This window comes from Anser brachyrhynchus (assembly GCF_964034855.1).
Source record: "Anser brachyrhynchus genome assembly, chromosome: 14".
Taxonomy (NCBI): domain Eukaryota; kingdom Metazoa; phylum Chordata; class Aves; order Anseriformes; family Anatidae; genus Anser; species Anser brachyrhynchus.
In genome coordinates, this window is record NC_137709.1 from 19113137 (window position 1) to 19136536 (window position 23400).

Below are 23400 nucleotides of genomic sequence, written 5' to 3' on the forward strand. Positions count from 1 at the left end.
AAAATTTTAATAATGAAGGTGCTAAGAAATTTTAATTTTGAAATTTTGAATTTGAGATAGACCAGAACTCATGGTCAGACAAAAAGTGGTACTCTCAAAAGCGTATAGGAAATCATTAAACAGTTTTCAAAAGGTAGAGTATTGTATGACTTTGTACTCCATGTCAATACTTAATGATAATATCTCTATCACATAGGCTTGTCTAGGCCCACAAGGACTGGCATGGTGGTAGGATGTTTCACTGGTAGACAGGGGGGTGTTCACATCAAGCCAAAATCATAAGTTATGGAGAGCATCCCAAGCGTGGCTCAACAGAAGCTTTAAACTTTAAAAAAAAAAAAAAAAAAAAAAAAGATGCACACTCTCTCTTCCACATGGAGTGCACCATTATATCCATATGCACTGCATTTGGCTGAGGGATGCTCCGTGCCTCTTTATTGGAGCAGCCAGCCTGAGAGCAGGTTTCCCTGCACAGGGGTGTCCTAGGGCAGAACAAACGTTCCCTCAGTATCCGTGCATACACGGGGACCAAATGCTGGATACACTGAATTCTCGAATTCATTGTGTGCGCTAGGCTAGCACTCCTAGGGACAGACGGTTCTCTTCTAGCCCCGATGTTACGTTAAGATCTACGTAAGTCCTGTCGCTCCAGCACTGACTGTTGCCAGCTCTCGGGCTCTGGTTTGAAGCTGGTTCACGTTCAGACACGGTGAACGCACCAGTTCTGTGGTGTAAAGGCAATTAGTAGCTGAGGTTTGGAACCAGTTGAGAGGTGGGCAGCGCTAGATGTGGTCCCATGTTAGCACCCGCGGGTGAGTTTCACTGTGCGGGACCAAAGTGCTTTACTTTGAGTCCTCCGTCCTGCCGTATGATTGCAGAAGGGGAAAAAAATGCCTGTTATGCACATAAAGCAACCTGATTCACCGCACGGGGTATCCACCATCTTCCTTCGGGGCTGTATTTCAGAAGGACTGAGCGAAGTAGCCCAGCACCGTGAGAGCCGAAACCTCCAGCCGCGGCCGGGGGCGGCTCCTGCCTCGGGCAGCTGCGCACCCGTTCGTGCTTCGTCCCTTGCAGTTGGGCTCTATTTAAATACACTCAGGGGAATTTTTATATTTAGCCCGCGCGCACGCACACACACACACCAAGTCTTGTCTGTTTCATTTGGAAAAGTATTTTCTCCCTCTGTAATTGTCATGGTTTTCAAATGGGAGAGGAAAGTGAGAATGCCCCAGTGAATCCCTCCCCCCGCCCCCCCAGCAGCCCTAAGGAAGCTCCCTTTTTCCCGGCAAGCAGAAAACCGACCCGACACTTGCTCTCGGCGGCGCAAGGTGGGGCTTTTAAGGCAGTGTCGGGGAGGGGGGGGGAACACGGCTCCTTCGTGCCTGTGGCACCTGCGCCCCTGCCTTTGGCCGGGCCAGGGGAGCGGCTCCGCCGGCGGGACGCGCCGCTAGACCCCCCAGGGCTCCGGTGGATCCCGGTGGGCTCCCCAGGGTCCCGGCGGGCTGCCCGAGGGTCCCGGCTAGGCGGCAGGGGGGTGCTGCGGGGCCCAGCACGCCAGGCGCCGGGCTGCGCGAAATGGCCGCCTGCTGCCAGGGACCGACTCTTCGCCGCGCCGGCTTCGGTTCCCTGTGGTTCCCCTAGGGGAGACGGCGTCCCACCGCCCCCGCAACCAGTCCGTCCTTCGAGGGACACTTCCTCCTCATCCTCCTTCCTCCTCTTCTTCCTCTCCGGGCAGCCCCCCCCAGCCTCACGCCTGCCGCCGAGCCTACGCGTGGCCGTGGGGCCGGGCACGGGGCGTGCGGGACCGCGTTGGGCTGGGGGCGCAGTGGCTCTCCGGAGCTCCCTCACCTCACCTCACCCTCGTCCCTCCCCCCGCTGCATTTTTTCCCCCTTCTCCTCCCCCTTCCTGCAGCTAGTTAAGTATTTCTTTTGGTAATTGACGCCCCCGGTGGTCCCGGGCCCGGCCCGGCCGTGTGCACGCCCAGCGCCGATCGCTCCGGCAGCGCCGGGCGGCAGCAGCAGGAGGAGGAGGAGGAGGAGAAGGAGGTGTAAAAGGTGCTGTGAGCACAAGGCAGATTGGCGAGGAATCCTTGAAACCCGCTGTTTGTGGTTGTTTTTTTGTTTTGGTTCGTTTTGGGTGGTGCTTTTTTTCTTTTTCCCTTTTCTTCTTCTTTTTTTATTTCTCTTTCTTCTCTCTGTCTCTCCTTTTCTGCTCAGGATTTAAATGTCACTCAAAGCATCCCCAAATCAGCTTTCTACTCGTCTCTGGTTTCTTCTGAGGCATTAACTGGATCACACGCTGCATTTGGAGAGCTCGGGTGGCTCACCCACGAAGGTAAGGGGGCTGTCTTGCGAACCTGCACCGGGTCTCTGTGCCCACCGAACGCTTGATTCCCTTTCGGGGCGTTGTTTTTTTCCCTTTCCCCGGTCAGGCTTCTCTCTACCTGAGGACCTCGCAACCCGGGGTTAACCACGGCCTGAGGCACGGAGACTGCGCTGGCCGAGCCGGCCGGGGGGAGCGGGGCCGGGCGGGCGGCACTGAGAGACCGGGGGGAGCTGGCGGCGGCAGCCGGAGCCCCTCTCCCGCCCCAGTGCCTCTACCCCAGGACCAGAGCCTGGCAGCACAGTAAGGCAGGAAGCAGCCTAATCCCCTTTTACAATAAACTATTCGTCATCGCTTGTTTTTTTTTTTTTCTTTTTTTTTCTTTTTTTTTCCCCCTCCCTTTTTTCGTGAGAAATCCTGTAGGCGCACATCTCCCCTCCTCCCCCTCCGCCCGCCCCCGTTGCAAGCTCCGGCTCCTTTGTCCGCACCTCGTAGCTCCTCAGGCGGGTTTTTCCAGGGACGAAAAGTTAGGCTGCCCACCTGCCCCTGGCGCCGTACGTACCCGGTGCATTCCCTTTTCTAACCTTTCCCCCCTCCGTGTCAAATCCCAGCCTGTCCAGCCCCCACCCCCCTTTTAAACTGGGTTACAAAGCCGCTGTGCCCTGCACAACTCCCAAAACTTCGCTGCTTGCTGGGATTTATATTCTCTGCTAACAAAAAGGACAACAAAAATATACTCGAGCCTCCTGTGCATGACTTTTTTTTTTTTTTAAATAATGCATTTCCTTCTTCCCCTTTAATTTTTTTTTTTTTTTGCAAGGAAATTTGCTCCATCTCCAGCAGCAACCACTGCTCCTTTTGATGTTGTGGTACGCCGTGCGCATGCGCCTCACATTAGAATTACTGCACTGGCCAGAATAAGTTGGATCTCTTCTTGTCTTCACTGAAACCCTAAATCATATCAAAAGCTAAAGGGATGCTGAGAGTCCGGAAGAAGGGTTACTTTGGGATTTGGTCCTTCCCTTTAATAATCGCTGTGGTGTGCGCCCAGAGGTAAGTGATGAACGTATCTCTTTCGCTTTAGTTTGAATTGCTCTGCATGTTACTGCTAAGGGGAATGTACGGCTGGGGTCTGAGAAATAAGGAATGATGCATAATTATTCTCTTTTTCTTTAGTGTCAATGACCCTAGTAATATGTCACTGGTAAAAGAGACCGTGGATAGACTGCTGAAGGGCTATGACATTCGCTTGAGGCCAGATTTTGGAGGTAATTTGACAGCTTTTGACTAGGAGACGTTACATATCTGGGGTGCTGTACCTTAGTGTGCATGGTTTTGAAGCATGCTGTGGATGCTGTTGCTCCGGAGCATGTGTGATTCCGTTTTCTCAAGCTGATCCAAAGTTAAGCCAATTGGCACTCGATTTTCTTAGCATAGGGCGCTGTTAATGCGATCATTTACACGTCTTGCACATTTAGAACTGGTCCCTCATTGTGTGTGTGCGCTGACAATTAATTAACCTGTAATTCAGCCCGCCTTTAACTGGCTTTCTCGAGATGCAAACCCCTCAAGTTTACCCAGCGTTGGCTCCTCAGAGCCTAACGTGCCTGTGACCGCGGTTACTATTTTTGAGTACAAGCTGCGCTGCTCGCTGCTACCTAAACGGCATTTAACCCCCTGCGCGCTCCCCCTTCCCACTATTTGCTCTCTCCGGCCATTTAGTCCTTTCGGAGGGGGCCTCTGGGGGCTGTCTTCCCCGCCCGCCCTCCCCCCCGGGCCGGGCACTCGCAGCCCCCGGGGCCGCCCCGTCCCGGGCTGAGCGCGGCGGCCGGTGGCGGAGCGACGCTTGCCGGGGCGCGGCGGGGGGGAGCCTCCGCGTCCCCTCGGGTCCCCCCACGTCCCCCCCGTGCCCCCACGCAGCCCAGCTGCCCGCACGTGTGCGCGTTATATAAAAGCTGAACCCGGCGCTCCCCGCGGATGGGGGCAGGCTGCTTTCTTTTGGGGGCAGGGGAGGGGGGGGCACACACACACCGCACCTCGCTGTCATCCTCCTAGCTTTTTCTTCTTCGTGTTCGTAATCCTCGTTTCGTTTTTTGCCATGCGTTAGTCCCTTGTAACTCTGGTAAGAATGAGTTAAGTTCTTCGCGATCACATTGCGGACCATCTTGTCGGTTTGCAGGTCCCCCAGTGGCCGTTGGCATGAACATAGACATTGCCAGTATAGATATGGTGTCAGAAGTCAATATGGTGAGTACTTAGGGGCTGGGGGCTGCTTGCTTTCCGCGGGGGGGGGCTCTCGCATCCCCCCACCTTCTCCGAGGCGGAGCGCTGCCCGCGGCCTCCGGGGGACCCAGCGCGGCCTCCGGAGTTCCAGAAGGGGGGTGTCGTGTGTGTACCCCCCCCCCCCCTTAACTCCCCAAAGCCGCCCCTACCACCTATGGGGCAGGGGGAGGCGGACGCCCCGGTGCCGCCCGGCTGCGGCAGCTCCCGGGGCTGTGCCCGCGCCTTGCCGCGACCAAGAGCGCCCCCTGCCGGCCGCGCGCCCCCGCCGCCAGCCCCGCGCATCGGCGCGCTCCCGTGCAGCCCTCCGCGGCCTCCCCTCCTCGCCTCCGGGCGAGGAAAAAAAAGCTGACCTCTGCATTTGTTTCTCGCCACCCCCCTGCTGTCATCTGTAGGCATAACACCCCCCTTTTATTTAAGCATTACAAATAGTTTGCTGTTTTGTCTGACGAGGACGCTTTCAAATAATAATAATAATAAAAGGCAGATTTTACTTCTGTGTGTAACCAAAGCACCATTTTTTTTGTAGCTTGTTGCTGTATTCATGGTCATGGCTGAGTGAAAGAAGTTTATGTGTTTAGTTTTCAAGATGTTTATCTCTTATCTGAATAGTTTCAACCATCTGTGCTCAGATGCTGAAGTTGCTCATAGGACAATTGCTTTGTGTGTTTTACTTTAATTACGTGGGAAACTAAAGAAGAGCAGGTGAAATAAGACAAGTCTCATCTTCTCACTGAAGAGGCTGTTCGTGCTTTAGACTAAAATTGTCCAGCATTTAATTTGATTACTTGGAAATGTTTGAGGTCAAGTTTTGAAGTTATCTCAACATTTTAAGGACAAGACTTGGCCTTAGACTCTTGAGGGTTTACACCCGAAAGACAAGAAGATGCTGAAGCATGGTAGCAGTAACTGGTACAAAATAAATGTGTTTGTATGTAACGTGTGTTAGTACTTCTAGAAGTTTGTTTGAAAGAACCTTTCAGTTATTTTGAACTAATTGTAAAGAAACATCTTACCAAACAGAAATGGGATTTTTGGGATACTGCTGCAATTGTAATGATGCGTTTGGAAATAATATTTTGAAACTTATCAGTTGTGTTAATGTGATTGTTCTACTGAAATACTTTGTTTAATGCCTTAGTGGCATGTTTATGTTCTCAGCAGTGTTGACAACATTTGTTCTCAAACTGGGGGCATTCTGTGATGTACAGGAGTTTTTCCATAACGTAAGCTGTAGCCCTGGGCCTAATCTGTGGATGACCTTAATGGTAGCTGTGTTGTGAGGTCTCAGTGACAGAGAACTTGATCCTGTTCTTTCAAGATGCCAGGAAAATGCTGAATAATCTCACACTGAGCAACACCACTTATGAAGTAAGGGACTAAAATGGGCTTCTAAACTTTGTTTACGCTAAACTGTTAATTTAGGACCTATTTTAGTATTTAGGACCTATTTTAGTATTTAGGACCTATTTTAGTATTTAGGACCTATTTTAGTATTTAGGACCTATTTTAGTATTTAGGACCTATTTTAGTATTTAGGACCTATTTTAGTATTTAGGACCTATTTTAGTATTTAGGACCTATTTTAGTATTTAGTATTCTCCCTTCCAGAGCTTTAAGAGCAAAGAAAGAAAATTGCCTTGTATTTTAAAAGAGTTTTCATTAAAACTAATCTGGAAAGGAGAGAGATGAACATAGTTAGTTCTTAGGCTGCTAGGAGCAGTGTGGGAATGCTGAGGGTTTTCTTGATGGAACTGCAGTCTGCTAGGTCCGTATTACATCTCACGCCTTCCAAAGTGGAAGGTAGTGCAAAATATTTTCTTCTTTAGATAAAGAGAGAATGTTTCAGGGATTTCCAGAAATTTGGTCTCCAGTTAAAGGTGATAGCATATTGCAGTACTGTGATTGCTGCTCGTAGACTGACTATAAAAATGCATATTATTTTTAGTATTCTGAAGTCAGTTTGTTATGTCTCTATAATGAAACGTTTGAACTTTGTGAGAAGTTTTTTCAGACTGTCTGTAAAACTGCTGGGGGGTCATGTGTAGTTCATTTTGTCACAGGTTTGTCTAAAGTCTTAAATTACTTGAAGATGATACCTGCTTCTTAAAACCAGCCATTCATTTTCCAGCTTTTTTCTTTCATTTTACAGCTTCAGAAGAGATTCCAAACCACGATTATTTTCTTAATCTGCTTAAATGTAACATGTAACAGTTCATTTAGCAATGAACTGTACACAAATATTAATATATCCTGATAGGCCTGAAGTAAATGGGAAGAGAGGCATTCAAGCAGAGAACAAAACACTTGGCTTACAAGGCCTTAACTTGTTCATTGCAAAGTCACCAGAATTTGGCCTTGATTTTGGTAGAAACCAAAAGGAATACCATTGAATACTAGCTGTAATTTTTAGATACAAAACCTTTTGAAATAATGACAGAGAGAGACACATGGAAATAATCTTTTGGATTTATGTGCCTGTTTTCTGAGCAATGGGCTTGCTGTTGCTCACTGTGTAGTCATGGTAAACACCATTGACTTAAGATAAATGAAAATCATTGTTTGGGGTCATGTATTAACATTAACAATATCAAATTTTTGCTTTGAGGTGAGACTAAACAATGACTGTTATTTGGCTTGAGCTCATTTCTGTTAATTCTGATGTTAACTTACTTTAAAATTACCAGCCTTCCATTTCTCTTCCAGTCCTGTCACATTCTGTGTGAGCAGAAGGCTTGTCTTCAGTATCATGAAATATCATAAGGCTTTTACTTTGTTGAACAGGAGAACTTAGAACAACCGTTACAGAAATTAAATGTATGCTAGAGATGCCTTTAGACTATGAGTTCTTATAGAGCTGATGAATATTCCTCATTATGACCAGCTCACAGTGTAACAGGTTTTACAGTTGCATTCCAAAACCTTTTTGTATGCAATAGAGTTAAACCTGTAAGCTGTTTGCTTGTTTAACCTTTTGTAGACAGAAAGTTGAACTGGCATTTATCTTACTTTTCAAAAATAGTTTTTAAATACTGGTACTTCTGAACATAATTCAGAACACAATGAATGTGAGAAAAGTGAGAGCTTCAGGCATATTTGGCTGTCAACAGGTGTCATGGCTATTCATACTCAGTCTGCATTTTGTGAGGAAATAATATACATCAAGTAATGATTCTATGTAGTACAGTATAGACTATGGCTAACTCCACTCACCTCTTTGGACCAGGCATTGCACTTGTTGAGTATATGCATTAGGCTGGTTACACTGTAGATTTTCTTTAAGTTTATCTTACTCAGGTGACTATAGAAAACCAACATGGAGAGGTGTGAAAGCTATTTAAACTGAAAGTATTTTCCTATGTTAATTATTTTGATTTTATGTGAGATTAGATATATTGCAGTGAGTCTAATGCAATAGAATCATAGAATATCCCGAGTTGGAAGGGACCCATAAGGATCATCAAGTCCAACTCCTGGAACCGCACAGGTCTACCCAAAAGTTTAGACCATGTGACTAAATGCACAGCCCAATTGCTTCTTAAATTCAGGCAGGCTTGGTGCAGTGACTGCTTCCCTGGGGAGCCTGTTCCAGTGTGCAACCACCCTCTTGGTGAAGAACCTCTTCCTGATGTCCAGCCTAAACTTCCCCTGCCTCAGCTTAATACCATTCCCGCGGGTCCTATCACTGATGATAACAATATTCTCAATAGACTTTCCAGGTGTTTGTTACTTTACTTGATTGTTTCTTCTTAGCTTCCTTTTCCTTCATAATAAACATTCATTGTAAAAACAATGCCTCTAGGGAGCTTGTCTTCTTCTTTTTTTTTTTTTAAATAACTAATGCCAGCTGGGTTGCCACATTTCCCCATCTTCATCTCCATAGTTAGCTGTTGAGCAGTCCAGTTGACAACACAGTGACCAAGACAGTCCTTCATCTTTGTTTTCTCCCACTCCCTCCGAACAGTTCACTCATAAATTGCTGGAAGAAAATGGTGCCGGTTCATTAGGTAGTACTAAAATAACTTTTTTCAGAAGCAGCTGAAGATTGCAAATATGTTGTACATTTGATCCATCCAGATAAGACATGAATATTTCTGTGGATAATGTTGGTTATGTGGTGGTTTTCAATGTCTTGGCTTATTCTGTGTTATATAGGTCAAAATCAACCCTTCCCCTCCCATCCTCCTCTTCTCTTGGTCTACAGCTATTTTGGGAATCTAGTACAGGATGTCTTGAAAAGAGGCAGAGACGTTCCATGGTTTTATATATATATATATATATATATATAAATAATTTATTTTTTTACCCAGTAAATATACATGTTTTTAGGTAATGATTTATATATTTAATTAAATACAACTCTTCACATTGGGGGTTTGTGGAGAAGAATCTGAACAGTTTTTATTTAATTTAAAGTATTTGCTTGCCTACCATTGTACAGATTTTGGCACAGAGATTTAGGATGTGTACATGGAGTTAAATAGACACAATAGGCTGTTTTGTCTTAGTGGGAGCCATTTGGATTGATTGAGTACATAATCCATCGAGTGGGAGCTGCAGAAACAAAGGAGTGATCGTCATCTTAACAGGGTGAGATTTACTTATTAGTATATGCCAAGTTTTACAGAGCACAGCCTAATAACTTCAGAGCTCAAAAAAAAATGCTTTTTGTATCAAGTTTTGAATTCTGTATTCAGGATATACCAATAGTAAGCACAACACTCAGAGATCTGAATAATCTCAGTCCAGCAAAAAACAGGCACAGCTGTATTGTGCCGATAGACGTTTGGCTTTTGGTTGCTTTTGATAATAGAGGCCCACTACTGGTTTTCTTAAAATCTTCCATGCTTCCTTGAGGTGTTTTCATTAACAGAACCCAACAGACATAGGTTTATATTGTGAAAACAACAGGAGCTGTCTTGCTACCTCTCAAGTAGCAGCATTTATCCTTATGTGTGAAAAAGGAAGAGACAGCTTGTGATGTAAAAAGAAATAGGGGTTAACTGGTAAGGAAGTAGAATGGAGCTGTTCCAAACCAGAAAACTCAGTGTAAAACATAGATAAAGGTCAGGTAAATAAAATTGGAGGGAGTGACAAAGAAAATAGCAAAATAGAGAAGAGTGCCCTATGTACGCTGGTACAGAAGGAAGTGAGAAAAATTTTCTGTCAGCAGTATCCTCTTTCGTTGATCCATTGTAGTTGTGCACATTGCTGTACGTGATCCATAGAGAGTACAGAATTGGAAATACATAGAAAGGAAAATACTACAAATATTTGTTAGGTGTTTCTTTTCTAATCTTAAACGCTTCCCAGTGCTAGAGACGGTTGTTTTTATTATATCTTCTGTATTGTAGATGTATATGCTTCTTCACATAAAATAGTGTTTCTCAGCAGACAGTTTGAGTTTGGCTCTTGCCAAATTATTTTGTCAAATTGTTGTGCTTGTACACAGCTGGCCTATATTGAATTATCTACAAAGACTTCTGTGAACGCAAAGTAGGTGATGTCTATCTTAGGAACTGAATCTTTTTTTTTTTTTTTTTTAAACTGAAAGGCCTGCTTTATCTCTTTCTTCGATTATTGTCTGGGATGGCATCAGAAGACCTTTCCTCTCCAACTGTAGTAAAATACATTAATATGGATTTCCATTTAGCATCTCTTGTACTATGTCTCTAATTCATGCAGTTTTCTTTTTTAGCTTTAAGATATGTAAAAATGTATTTGAACATGGGAGTTATTTTTTAATGTTTATCCTTGGGGACCAAAGCATATATTCCTATGGTACACTACGTATGGGTTGAAGTTTTCATACTGGTTTTGCTAGAATACACATAGTCACAGTCTGAAATTACTTCTTTAGAACATATACACTAGCGTAGCATGTTGGGAACTGCTTTCATAAGCCAGCTCAGAAGCAATTATATATATTTATATACATGATATGTTATATACTAGTATCATAAATACTATCATTAGGTGTATTCTTTGAACAGTGTCTGGAAATATATTTTTATAAGAATTTCAACAAGGGAGTGAAAGGCATTTTAATTCCACCATGTACTTACTTTATGTGTCCTAGCTTCTGCTTAGAGATTTCAGAGGTAAATGTTGACTCCTTGGTTTATCTTGTGCTTGGCAAAGTCTTGTTATGATGGTATTAATTCCTGCCTAGCTGAACTTCATGTGGCTTTTTTTTTTTTTTTGAGGTCTTCCCAGCCTTGGAGACTGAGAGTTTGTATATTTGCTCTTTTTTTCTTTGTTTCACAGGTGGAAACTTTTCTTTAGCACTGTCAGAGCTCATGATAGTTGTGGGTTCAGGCTCATGCAACTTTTACCTGAGAAGTGGAAAAAATGGCTATATAGATATCCCGTTTGGAGTCATCTGTCCAGTCAAACACATGTTTTTGTATCCTCGTCTAGTTTGTTTTAAAAAAGTAGCTCCTGGTAAGCACCCTAGGTTGTTACGGCAGTATACTTTCCTGTTGTTTTTTTGGTGAGTTCCACTGTGGATTCTCAGTAGACCCAAGCATGAATTTTTGTTATGCAGAGATGAGAAGCAAATTACTTATAGCTGTTGATCCTGTAGGCATTATCCTTTTGCAGTAATAACTTTTTTTTTTTATTTTCTGAAAGTATGTTATTTACCTTCATATTCGAAGGCAGTGAGAGGCCAGTGACACTACTGGCAGCAAAAAGAGGCTGGTGCTGGTGTTTTTTTGGCATTTATTTTTTTTTCTTAGTGTGCGTTTTCTTTTTTCCTCCTTTTCATCTTCTTTAATAGAAGAAATTAATCACATGTCCTAGTCTTGATGGCGTGTATAGGGGACAGTTACTGCTCTTTGATTTTGTACAAAGCAGTTTGACTTAGATATAAGCAGTTACAGCACCTAAGCTAAGACAAGATTTTATTTTTTTTTTGAAAACTGTAATGGGGAGTCTTTTTTTTTTTTTTTTTCCTAGAAGCATGACATAATTCTTGTACTGTTTCTTTTTAAGGTCAATATAAGTAGTTAGTTAATTGGATTGTTCTTTGTGTGCTGCAGTGATGGAAAACTTTAATCAGCACCAATGAACCAAGAAGATTTCCTACTGTTGATTTTTCAAAGTGATTGCTCTGGATGTATTCTGCAGGCCAGGGCATGGCTGTCAGTAATTTAAAGAGATTGCCTTGGAGATAATTTCTACAATTAAAAAAATAATTAATGCCGCTTTGTTTTTAGTAAACTTTGACCTATAAATATTTAAGTAATTTGACACCTGCCATATAATAAAATATATTTGTTTTTAATATGTTTTCTGATCAGTGTCTTGGTGCTAAAGAGTGGGAATGAACATAAAGTGTACTTTGTTAGTTCCTAGTACAGGGCTGGTTTATTTCATAACTTCTCTATTGAAAATCACATAAAACCTTTATAGACGAGCTGTGTAGTAGAATGAAAAAAATTATTTTGTGCTGTATAAACTTGTTACAAGTTTAAGCTGTTCCCATAGTTTTATTTGTGCTTCTCGGTGACTCTAAAGTCTGTCAGTATACCACAACTAAATCCTTATTTTTCATCTCTCCCTTTTTTCTCCTCATACCCCATGCAGCTCTCTTCAAGGTTTATATTACAGCTTTTAGTATTCAACCATGAAGAAGTACCGTCTTATATGGTAATAATAACTCTTTTATTTTTTTCTAAAAGTAAGCCAAATCCCTCATAGACTCCTAGTAGTTAATACCATAGGTCTTTGCAAGAGCTTGTATGGGTTTGGTAAGCAGGATTTGGTCCTTGCATTTAGAAAGGGGATGATCTTCCATGAGTTGTTTTTTTTAAAATGTCTTTTTGAAAGAAATGGAAAAATAACATCTTTCCTGTCTTTAGTGTTAAGAGCTTCAGGAACAGTCATGTCTTGAGTTCTTAGTACTGAAAAATTGTCTACTATGGATGGATAAAATCTGTAATTTAAAAATAAAGCAATATGCATAATTACATTAAATGTATAGGCATACTATGGGTTTACAAAAAGACAAACGTGACAGAAGCAGCCTTTGTGCTTTATTGTAATTATTTTTGCTGTGCTTCTACAAGGATGCCTACCCTGCTCACATTTCTTGACAGCAGTGGTATTTACAATAGACTTGTAATGGCTAGTATAATGCAAGTCTTGTAGAAATAGTGCTATAATGGGTATATATAGTTAGTCTTGCTTCATATCCTGGCCTTCAGACAGGTAAGTGCTCTCACTTCATAGGTTTTTGTCTAGAAAGATCTTTGCATATTAATTATCTGGCTAGGTATTTTCAAATTAGCTAATCAGCACAAAGATTGAGACTTGCATCACATCTACTGCATGTGTCCTTTTGAATGAGTTTTGCAAGCAGTTATGTACATACTTGCCAATCAAAATTAAAATTTATGTGCTAAATATGAAAAGACAACATTCAGGAAGTTGGCATCTGGGCAACTGAATGTAGTATTTTTAGATCATATTTAATGTAGGCTGTTACAGTCTAGATGAAGCATTTTGAGTCAGTGGTCGTCCCATTCCCCCAGACTTAAAGAACGCGGGGACTACTGTCTTGAGCAGCTTTTTGCGTATCTCTATCAAGTTTAAATCCTATTAATTTTTTATTCTGTAAATACTAACAAATGGATTCACTTATTAGGCCCAGAGGAAAAAGAATTTAGCTATGTAGGGGAAAGAAAATCAACCCTTCTGAGAGATGTGTTTTGCACCTCAAGTGAGCACTGTTGTGGAGGATATGGCACTTTGGTGGTTTATCTGTAGCAAAACCAGTGGAAATTGTAAAAAGTTTGGGCTTGGATGGGGTAGTATATTAAATTACCCTAATGTATGTGTTTTGAGAACCAGCTGCTTGGAGTGAAAAGTCCTCATTTCAGTCTTTGCTCTCTGGGTGCTGTTACTTCTTTCTTTTCTACTTTAATGAATAGTCATCTCCATTAACTAAGTGACTCTGAAAATGGATTAAAAAACAGAATTTACCTTCACATTTGAGTATCCTGATTTTTGCTTTTGAATGCTTTGTTTCTGTTGCCATTAATTTTGAATTATTTGCTGTATAGTAGCCTGGGTGCAGTGAACCCCTATACTAGATAGTTTATTAGCTTTTGATGATTGTGAGTGGAAGTATTTAGATTGCAGAGGGCCAAGAACAGAGGTCTTTGTCACAAGTTAACCTATGAAAGGCTATCAGCACATCCTTTGCCTTCTACTCCATCACTGGAAATGTTTTTTTTTGTTTTGTTTTGTTTGTTTTTCTGAATGACAGTAGCCTTGACTTGCTATTGTATTAGGCATGACTTGAACATATTAGCTTTATCTAGTTTTTTCATTATATTTATATATTATAAACCTGTCTGTATTTACTGAAGTAGGAGCTCTGTCCTGAGTAGAAGCACAGTACAGCTCTTCAGCAATTAGGAAACTAAGCAGTCAAATTGGCAGAAACTTGTTAATGTAAACTTTTCCAGAGATGAGTCATCACAGAGAATTTTCTTTAAAAGTCGTTTTGGATTAACACAGTGCAAAGGTCCCTTTATATGCCCTAAATGTAGTGTGGTGTGTGTTTGTGTGGTGTTTAGTTTAGATATGACCTTTGGAGAAAAATTGGGCTGAAGGCATAGAGTTAGGTAAAGGTTGTGCTAAACCCGTTTCAGATGAGAAGGGGTTCCAGCAACACTTGTGGATTTTCATATATAATTTGAAATATATATTTCATAATTTTTGGGATGTCTGAGAACTGAAGTCACCTGGCTTACAATGTTTAGAAGTATTTATTATCCAACTTCTTCCATTGTGTACCTAAAAGAAGTAGCCAGAAGTTCCTATTGCTTTTAAGTAACTGAAGGCATTTTTTCTCAGTGAGAATTACATACTAAAAAAAATTTAATACTTAAGTACGTGAACAAGGTACTGAAGCCTCTTGAAAAACTACTCACTTCTATGAGTGCAGAGCCATTTTGAAAATCTGGTCCTAATTTCCACTGTAAATGATTTTTTAACTGAATTCTAAATTGTTTTTTAATAGTTGGAACAGAGATCCATTATGCTCATCTGAGTAAAACTGGTGCACAGATTTGTTTTCTCTATAGGTCTTTAAAAACTTCTTATATGCATGCTTTTATTGCATCCATTTAACAAAAGTCGTGAGGTAAGTTCAATTCATTGTGGTTCTGAAAGGGTCAATATGTGTTGTCATTTGCATAACAATTATTACCCAAAAGTCCAGAGGTCATTATGATCCATTTTTTGAGTCCATATTTATGTTTCCTTTATAAAATGTATTTTGAGTTAACAGACCCTGCAGCTCCAAAGGAATTTGTTGGGCATGGTGGAATTTTTCTCCTCTTTCAAGAACCGATGACCTATGTGGGATCCCTTCAGGGCACTAGAGTAACAGTGTTAATCCATGTTTGACGAGATGTGCACTGAAGGAGTCATACAACTTAAGTAAAATAAAATTGGTTTGAAGGTTCATTAGATTGAGTTTCTAAATTAAATAATTTAGGAACATAACTCTTTTATTATTCCTTATTATGAAGTGATTTATTCTTTCAGATAACATACAGAGAAGAGGGAAGTGTGATTAAGCAAATATGCACGTCATATTTACAAATGAGAAGCTGTATTTTGCAACTAATTGCATCATTTCACTACATATATAAGTCCAGAAATGACCAAGGATGCCTTTTATTCAGTTTGAAATTTTCCTTAAATTTATGTGAACATTCAATCAATTCTGCTGTCCTGTTGCTCTTTTTCACTGACACTTTGCAAGATTGCAAGGTGAGATGCTTTTAGTAATTCCATCCCTAATAAAATTACATATGTAATATTTATATCTAATAGCATACGCCTCCTTATGTTGCTCAGGATAAAGTACTTAATGACATAAGTAGATGGAAAAAATTACTTGCTTTATTTCCAGTTTTGAAAGAAGCCTTTTCAAAGGTGTAGGAATGTTTATTGAGGTAAGCATATGTTCAGATCAAGTTTCAGTCAGAAGTATATTATTATAGCTGATATACAAGTCCCTGAAAGCAGATTTGTAATGGAAATGCCAGGAGACCCTTAACTATAATTGTTCTCGTTAGCCTAGGAATGAGTACAGTTTTCATTGATCTACTATTATGTGACACAAGTGACCACTTACAGACAAATCCATAATTCTAGTGAACTGGCTGTATTCGAAACATTAGAAGTATCCAGATTTATACATAGGCTTTGCAGCGTGCTTGTGTGAGCTCAAGTCCCACACGAGACTTGTTTTGAGTTTTAAAATGTTCAAATCTGATGCTGATTTTTCCATTGACGCTATTTCTGACTGTTTTCACAGATTTGTTGATAGAAGACTAGAAGACTTGAAATGCAATGAAATGTGGCTCCTGTATTTTCTCAGACATTGCGTGAATGTGGACAGGGTACTAGTTTTCAAAATTATTACTGTGTGATAGGTGTTCTTTTGAAATGAATGATAGTACTTGGTAGTTATTGTTGGCCAGAAAGTCATAACACTTTGCACATGGATGTGGTTTAAGGATTTTTAAAAGCTGGAGACTCTAGGTGTATGAAGGAAGTTCTTTGCTCTAAGGCTTGAGTCTGTAATGTGCCGTAACTAAATGCTTTGGTGAGGCAGCATTAGGAGGCTCCCGTGGTTCCTGCCAGGGCCAAACTTCCACCATTGGTAAGTGGAAGACATCAGTTTACACCTATATCTTTCTGGCATCCAGTTTGACTTCTGAGTTAAAAAACAAAACAAACAAAAACAAAACAAAAAACCTTTGTTCCAAATCATAAAATCATCATAATTAAGGTTGCAGGTAATGAAAAGACTTAAGTGTATATTTTAATTTTGATCAACTTCATAATTGGATTGACTTTTTGAGAACAGACTGATGTATGAACATTTTGTATGTCATTTGACATTTTAGAGAGAGGCATTTATGCTACAGTAATATGCTGACTAGGTAACAGTTTTGTAATAGCATAAAGGCAGCAGTCATTCAGGAAAGATCAAAATGAGAGATTTCATTCAAAATTCTTTCTTGTATAGCAAAGAGTTTTGGTATAATTGTTTCACATGGAAAAATTGTTTTTGTAAGGTAGTGTTTCATATTGCATGTGGCTTTAATTACATCTTTTGAGTTAAATTAACTCAAAAAAAGTAACTGGATATTGTGTTGTTATAGTTAAAGAATATGTTGACTGCAATATACACAGCCTTTTTAACTGTAGGCATTAGGAGATTAATATTTGAAATTTTCTCAGTTGATATTTAAGAAGATAGCACAATTTTTTTGCCTTTTTTCTTTTTTCTGACTATACTGTACTGTGTCTTTCCCATTTTAGAAATGAATCCCTGTATGCTTGCGGCTGTTTGTGACTCAGTGGTAAAACTGCTGTTTGACTCTTGAAAATCATTTTGGAGGCTTCTGCACTTGAGGAATGTTTACTCTTCAAGTACAAAAAGTGTCAAAAGCAAACATGTCACTGAGTTGTTTGGCTGGTGTGGGGCTTGTGTCTACTTCTGCCACTTTGAAACTTACTATTGGGAACTGCAGGATGCAACATGAGAAGTAACATGTAGAATGGTTGCCAGACACTTAGAAAAGATCTGGACATTGTGAAATATGAGGGGGGTTATTCACAGAAATTAGGGAGAAATTCATTTTTGTTTATGTGTTTTGGTTGTCAGGGAGAAAAAGGAAAAAAAAAAAAAGAATGTCAAACATGGGCATGTTTTGAAAATTGGATAACTAAACTCAGTGGGGAGAGGATGTTAGTGAGTCCTTCAGGCTGTGGATAATAGAAACTAGCATGTGGAAAAGTAGGTGAGAGTTTGGACTCAGAAATGTGCAGCAGGAGTTGTACATCCTAAATACATGCATTTGTTGCAGTTAGGACAAAGATTTTAATTTTTCTGCCTTCTTTTCTGCCTTTTTTTTTTTTTTTTTAAATGAGAACTTGAATGGGAAGGATCTGTCTTCTGGTAGCCTGAATTCTGGAATAAAGGGATGATCCAATATCTGCATTTCATTGTAGTAGGTAATTGGGAGCTGAATATTAAATCAAAGATTTATAGATTAATACTATTAATGCATTGTCAATATATAAATTATTGTACATAAATATTGTTTCATAGGTCAGATGGTAAATGACAGACTGCTTTCCCAAGCTTGAAGTCAGACTGTTTTCCACAAATTGAAAAATAACTCTCTGTATCTGATGGGGATAAATCAGGAAAATACTGCTTTGGTTTTGTGTGAGCTAGTTATATCATACGGGTTTTTCTGGGAGAAAGAGACTTCCTACCTTGAAATGCATGTTTTTAAAATCTTGATTAGCATTTGTAGCTGGAGGTTCTGGAACCATTCATTATATCTTTCATAGACATGCCAACATGGATTTCTTATTTTTTTATATATTTTTTGCTTGGTTTTATGCAAGTGTCAGTGCAAGCAATTATCTAAGGTATGTTGTATGGCTAGAGTTGAATGTGTTGAGATTGACATTCCAGTGTGTGTGTGTGTGTGTGTGTGTATAAAATTGTTTATTTTGTTATCAGTTTAAGGAGGGGCAGACTGTAAGGCAAGCTTATGGCTGTGGAATTGGGGATTTGGTTTCCATAAGTGACGTGAGTTTTTGTCAGCTGCTGGGGCAGAAGGGCTTCTTTGCAATGGCTGCAGCTAATATCAGCCTGTAAGCAGTGGCTCACACGGGTGTGTTGAAGGAAGTCTTGCTTCTGGAGTCTTATTATATGTTTCACGAGAATATTCAATTAGACATATATTGATGCATCTTGCAAACTCGAAACAGAGAAGAGACAATAAACGTAGTGTGTGTATATATATATATGTTTAGGTTAGAGACAGTGCTGGTGTAAATGGCTGTGTGGGTAGCTTCTTTGATAAAGACAGATAAAGAATATCTCATCTGTAACAGGTGAAACTGCATGCCACTACTTCTGGGTTTCGGCTACAGAAGTAGAATATGTACTTGAATTTTCTCTCACCTTTTTAAGTAAGATATAAGTGAGAGCTTTAATGAGAAAGGTGAATGTAGGTTATGGATGGGGCTTTGTAAATCAGCATTTCTATATTTTAACATGGTCTTAATTGATACAGATCTCATGGATCTTTAAAGAGCAAATATATAGTTCCATTTTAACTGTGCCACTTCTGACTCAAGGCTTCCATCTTATGTTAAAGCAACCTTAACAGAATCATCAATATGCCCTTGAATTGTCAGTAATAGTGAATCTATGAAGCATGTAGTTGGTTTTGAGTTTTAAACATTCATTTAATTTTATTATGCCTGCTGTATAAGACAATGCTTATTTAAATTTGGCTCAAAAGTTAGATCTGAGATTTTCTTTTAATTGGTATATGCCAGTCTTCCAGTGTGCCCCTGTTTTGCATGAAGAGACATGACATTTCTTGAGAATCTTGGCCTTTTAACAGTTTTTTTTCTTGTGCTTTAGTCCTCCTTTAGTTTGGCCACAACAACTTTGGGTAATACAGACAGACAGACAAGGGGTATATAAATGCTGATTGCATGACTGGACTTCGTGTATTGAACATGAAGTACACATATTGATGAGGTACAAAACTGTCCTCATCATAGCTATCTGTTTCACCAGTGTTTCATCTTGTTCTTCAGGCTTGTTGCCTGTGAATATTCATTGATGTCTGTCATCTTATGCCTGGCTCTGAAGAGTATTCTCCTCCTCCTCCTCCTTGTACACACTTCTGTAACACTTGGCACTCTCTGCTTCCCTGGGTCAGTTATGTTTACTCTGGCTGGTGCAGAAAAATGGTTGAGCATTAATGGTTCAGCAAACGTAAACACATTTACAAACAAAAAAAAAAAAGTGAAATTGAATTTGTAGCCTGTGAGTGTTTGACAGTCAGCCTTAACCCAGCTGGCACTGCTGTAGTTATATCATTGTACAGAGTGCAGCAATAATGGCAGCCTGAGTGCTTACCAGCACAGAGAAAGAAATTCTGTATGTTCTGTCCTCACATCTTCATTTGCTGAAGACAGGTATCCTTGAAGACACAAGCGTGTGCTAGAAGTTAAGCTTGTAAGTGTTTTGCTGAACAGAGCCTTTTTTGATCATCCTGCTTTCAGCCTGGATAATTGCATTTAGCTAGGAGGTGGGGGAATTTTACATTGTAACCAGTGGTAATGTCATAAACAGGATTATGCCTTGAGTTGTGTGTGGCAGATTAGACAACCATCAATAAAGAAAATATGTTTTCCAGCAAGTATTCTCATTGGAGGAAAAAAAAGTAGGAGAGAAAGATTAAGATGCAGTATATATCTAGAATTGTTTCTGTGCAGAATATTTTTTCCAAATTTCCCTTGAGGCTTCATCTGTTCTCTGAACATCCAAGAAGCACGTTGTGCTTCTGATCAGCTTCCCACTCATTCTCACCCCCACCACTTTGCTGTGTCATCTTAATGTCATTTTTAAATGCTAACAAAAGAATCATTTTGTTTATCATGCAGAAATAAAAATCTTGAGAGGGAAAAAAACATGTCTTTTTTATGTTATTTTAGCAGATCAAAGCTGACTCATAAGAGTAGCAAATATGAAATAAAGTAATTGATGTATTTAAAATTCACAATTCCCGAGTTAAGGATTTAAGAAGTACTTTGATTATAGTCATCAGATTTCATAGACTCTTTTTATAGATGATTAGTATTATTTTTAGAAAGCTTACCTTGCTGGAAAGTATTGCATTTAGAATACATAACAGTATAGCAATTTGTGATGCTGGATGTGGAACTGATACTTTAAATAACTCAGTCCCTTAAAATGAACAGTGACCGAGTAAACTGGAGGCCAAGGGGGAAGAGTAAAAGCAAATTCTGTCTGGAATAAGAGCTCTGGCATCACTTGGCATGGGAAGTTTTAGGTAATTCTTCATTTATTGCCTTTCTGATAGCCTGGTATAGGAAGATCCTAGAAAAAATTTCAAGTATATAACGGGTACCATTGCAGACAAGCACTCATACGAGTTATCATTTTGACCAAACCAAAACAAAAAGCCGTGGTTACTGAGTTCATGCTATATGGTCTATTGAAACTGTAAGGTGAAAAAAATATTCCTTTAGAGGTCAGTGAGGCTTGAGCCTTTTGCTTCTAGAGAAAAGGGAGAAAGGTGTTAATTTTGGGGTGGGAGCTTAATCTTGGTGATGGCAATGCATAACAAATGTGTTAAAGAAGGGAATAAAATATATACAAACGTTACTGGCAGTATATGAATAACAATGGGAGAAAAAGCGTTTGTATTAACTATATCACATCAGTAGGACAAATACTTTGTCATTTTTTTCCTGCGCACTCATAGACTTCATGCACTTTTAAATGTGATATTTGTTATTATATCCTGGGAAAAAAAATATCCTTTTTTTTTAATGGCTATTAGGAAAAGTAATTGGAATTTTGGTTCATCTCTGGTGGTCTTGAGATGTTTGAAGTCAAGTCCCCTGTGACTATCTAGACAAAAAGTCTTCATAAATTTGAATTAAGGTTTAATTCGATTTATGTAAAAATTGACTTCAGTTTATAATTTTTGCTTGACAATCTTGTGAGTTTCTTCACACATGGAATAATAACATCTTCCAGATTGTGGGGTTTGTAGTGCTACAGTTGCTGTTTCTTTTGCAGTATCAGATAAAAGCCCTTGTAATAACTTTGTTGTGATCAGGACAAAGATTTTTTTGATTGGAGGAGATGAACTACAATTTTTTGTCTCAAAGTGGCAACCAACGCTAGCTCCCCTGCTGTTTAGAAGAATATCCAAAAGATCCATTTAGCAATGTATGTAAAAGCATCCACAAAAAGCAACAGAAACGTTGTGTGGCTGTCACTGTGTAGTGTTTTCCAACAAACCTTACTTCTGAAGCTCACTAGTAAGAAAAGTGTTTCCAAATCCAGTGGTAGTGTAGAATAAACTTGCAAACTGTCCAGTGCAAAACATCTTCCTCTAGAGCAGCCAATTTTTGTCCTGCTTGGATTATGTTTCTGTATTTAAAAACAAAATAAAAACAACAAGAATGAGTCTAGGAGGAACACTTCTTTTCCAGTGATCTTAAAACACAACTAAGTTTATGACTTAAAAAAGCAAAACATCTGGAGTTGCTTAGTTTTATGGGCAGAGTTTTATTAGGGCTAGTTAGATTTTTCTTTCTCTGTGTAGTTATACTTCTGATATTAAGAGAATGTGGGACTTAAATGAACTGATGTGGGAATTAATGGTGATAGTGAATTAAGGTTTTGATTGAGATCTTCAAACAGAAGGAATTAAAGATCATTCTTATAAATTTGAGTAAGTTGCTGGGGAAACTTGGAACTCTCCCTTGAGATAGATCAATGTTATAGTCATTTCTGGCTTCCCAGCTTCTAATGCATTTGTTTCAAATCTGTGATGCTAACTGCTGGTTGACCTCCTACACCTGGCTAATATAGGAGAGGACAGAAGCTTCTTGCTTCATTTCATTTTACCTTTACATCTACTTACAAGCAAGTTTAATTCTGTCTCCAATTCTAAGTAATTACACCAACTGTGAATGAGTATTAATGATAACACCTTTTTTTAAAGGATGGCAACCCTTGTATATCATTAACTTGTTATATCATCAAATCATTATCTTAACATCTGATGAAAGCCATCAAAATAGTTGAGAGAGGTGGGTTGCAGGAAGGGATGAAAGGGACACTCTGTCCCACCAACCAGGTAACAATTCTATTTTACAGAAGGTTGAAGTAGTTTCTTGGGCTTTTAGCAATATGACTATAAAAATCATTGGACTGTAAGCTTGTAAGCAAGAGCAGACTTTCCTCTGGTGGTGGAAATCCCTGGTGCCTTGCCTTCCAATATGCTGTCCATGTGTTTTAAGTGAGGTGGAGTAGTGGTGCTGTTTGCCATGTCACCTCTGTATGCCTCTGACAGATTTTTAAACAAATGGCTGTGTTATAAATATGACTTCTCTTTCATGGTCATGTGCCATTATTACTGATTCTGGAAAATTTTCCCCTCCTTCAGCATTTATGTTACAGGGTTTAACAATAACCTTTTTTTTTTTTTCCTTTGTGAAGATATTTTTTGCTAATTCACATCTGGAATTTGCATAGATATTTATTCATGAAGGTAAGAACAGTTGCCATGTTGCTTCTGTCTCGGAAGTCTTCAGCAGCAGAAAAGAATTGCTATGTTGGGCTGTTTTCCCTCATGTTTTCTAAATATAACTCAACAGCAGTCTGGTTTCTGAAGCCATCTGCATTAATATGTCTAGATAAAATATCACATTAGTCATTTATAAGTGAGCAGAACTTGGCAGAAATGAAAATAGTTCTTCATAAAGAAGGACCCTTTTAAGCAGAGTTCTTAATGTGCTAAAGAGTAGAGTTTTGTGAGACTAGTGATTTTTAGTTGTCTCCTCTTTATAGGCACCCAACTGTGGTGAAGTTTTCAGAGTGTTTAAGACTTGGTTTTCAAAGAGTGCTGATTATTCACCTTCCTCTGAGATTTTCACTTCCTCTGTTCTCAGCCCAAAGCATTTTTTTTGTAGGGTAAGGGCAATGATTCCTTTAAAGTCTTATTATGCACAGGGATGATGTGAACCAGAATAGCAGAAGGGGAGGAAGTTTTAAGAGAATAAATAAATGGAATACAGGTATACCAATGTTTCCCACGCACCAGCAATATCTATTTTCCATAATTATTGTTCTTATGAAAATAGTGTTTTGAGGTGACATGGATTAAATAAAATAACCGGTA

The 23400-nt window shown here is 39.9% G+C and overlaps 1 protein-coding gene across 16 annotated transcripts in view; it reads left to right on the forward strand.

Moving 5' to 3' along the window:
• Positions 1 to 730: 730 nt before the first annotated feature.
• The window catches only part of GABRB2 (gamma-aminobutyric acid type A receptor subunit beta2), a 163433-nt gene continuing 140763 nt past the window's right edge, over positions 731 to 23400 (forward strand). For 2 of the 16 annotated variants that reach the window (XM_080554984.1, XM_080554987.1), the window contains exons 1-4: positions 2065 to 2338; positions 3147 to 3379; positions 3503 to 3594; positions 4506 to 4573. In XM_080554984.1, the coding sequence (XP_080411110.1) occupies positions 3303 to 3379; positions 3503 to 3594; positions 4506 to 4573 (237 nt within the window). In that variant the 5' untranslated portion in view covers positions 2065 to 2338; positions 3147 to 3302. The other 14 variants (XM_080554991.1, XM_080554988.1, XM_080554985.1 and 11 more) reach the window with 13 other exon arrangements.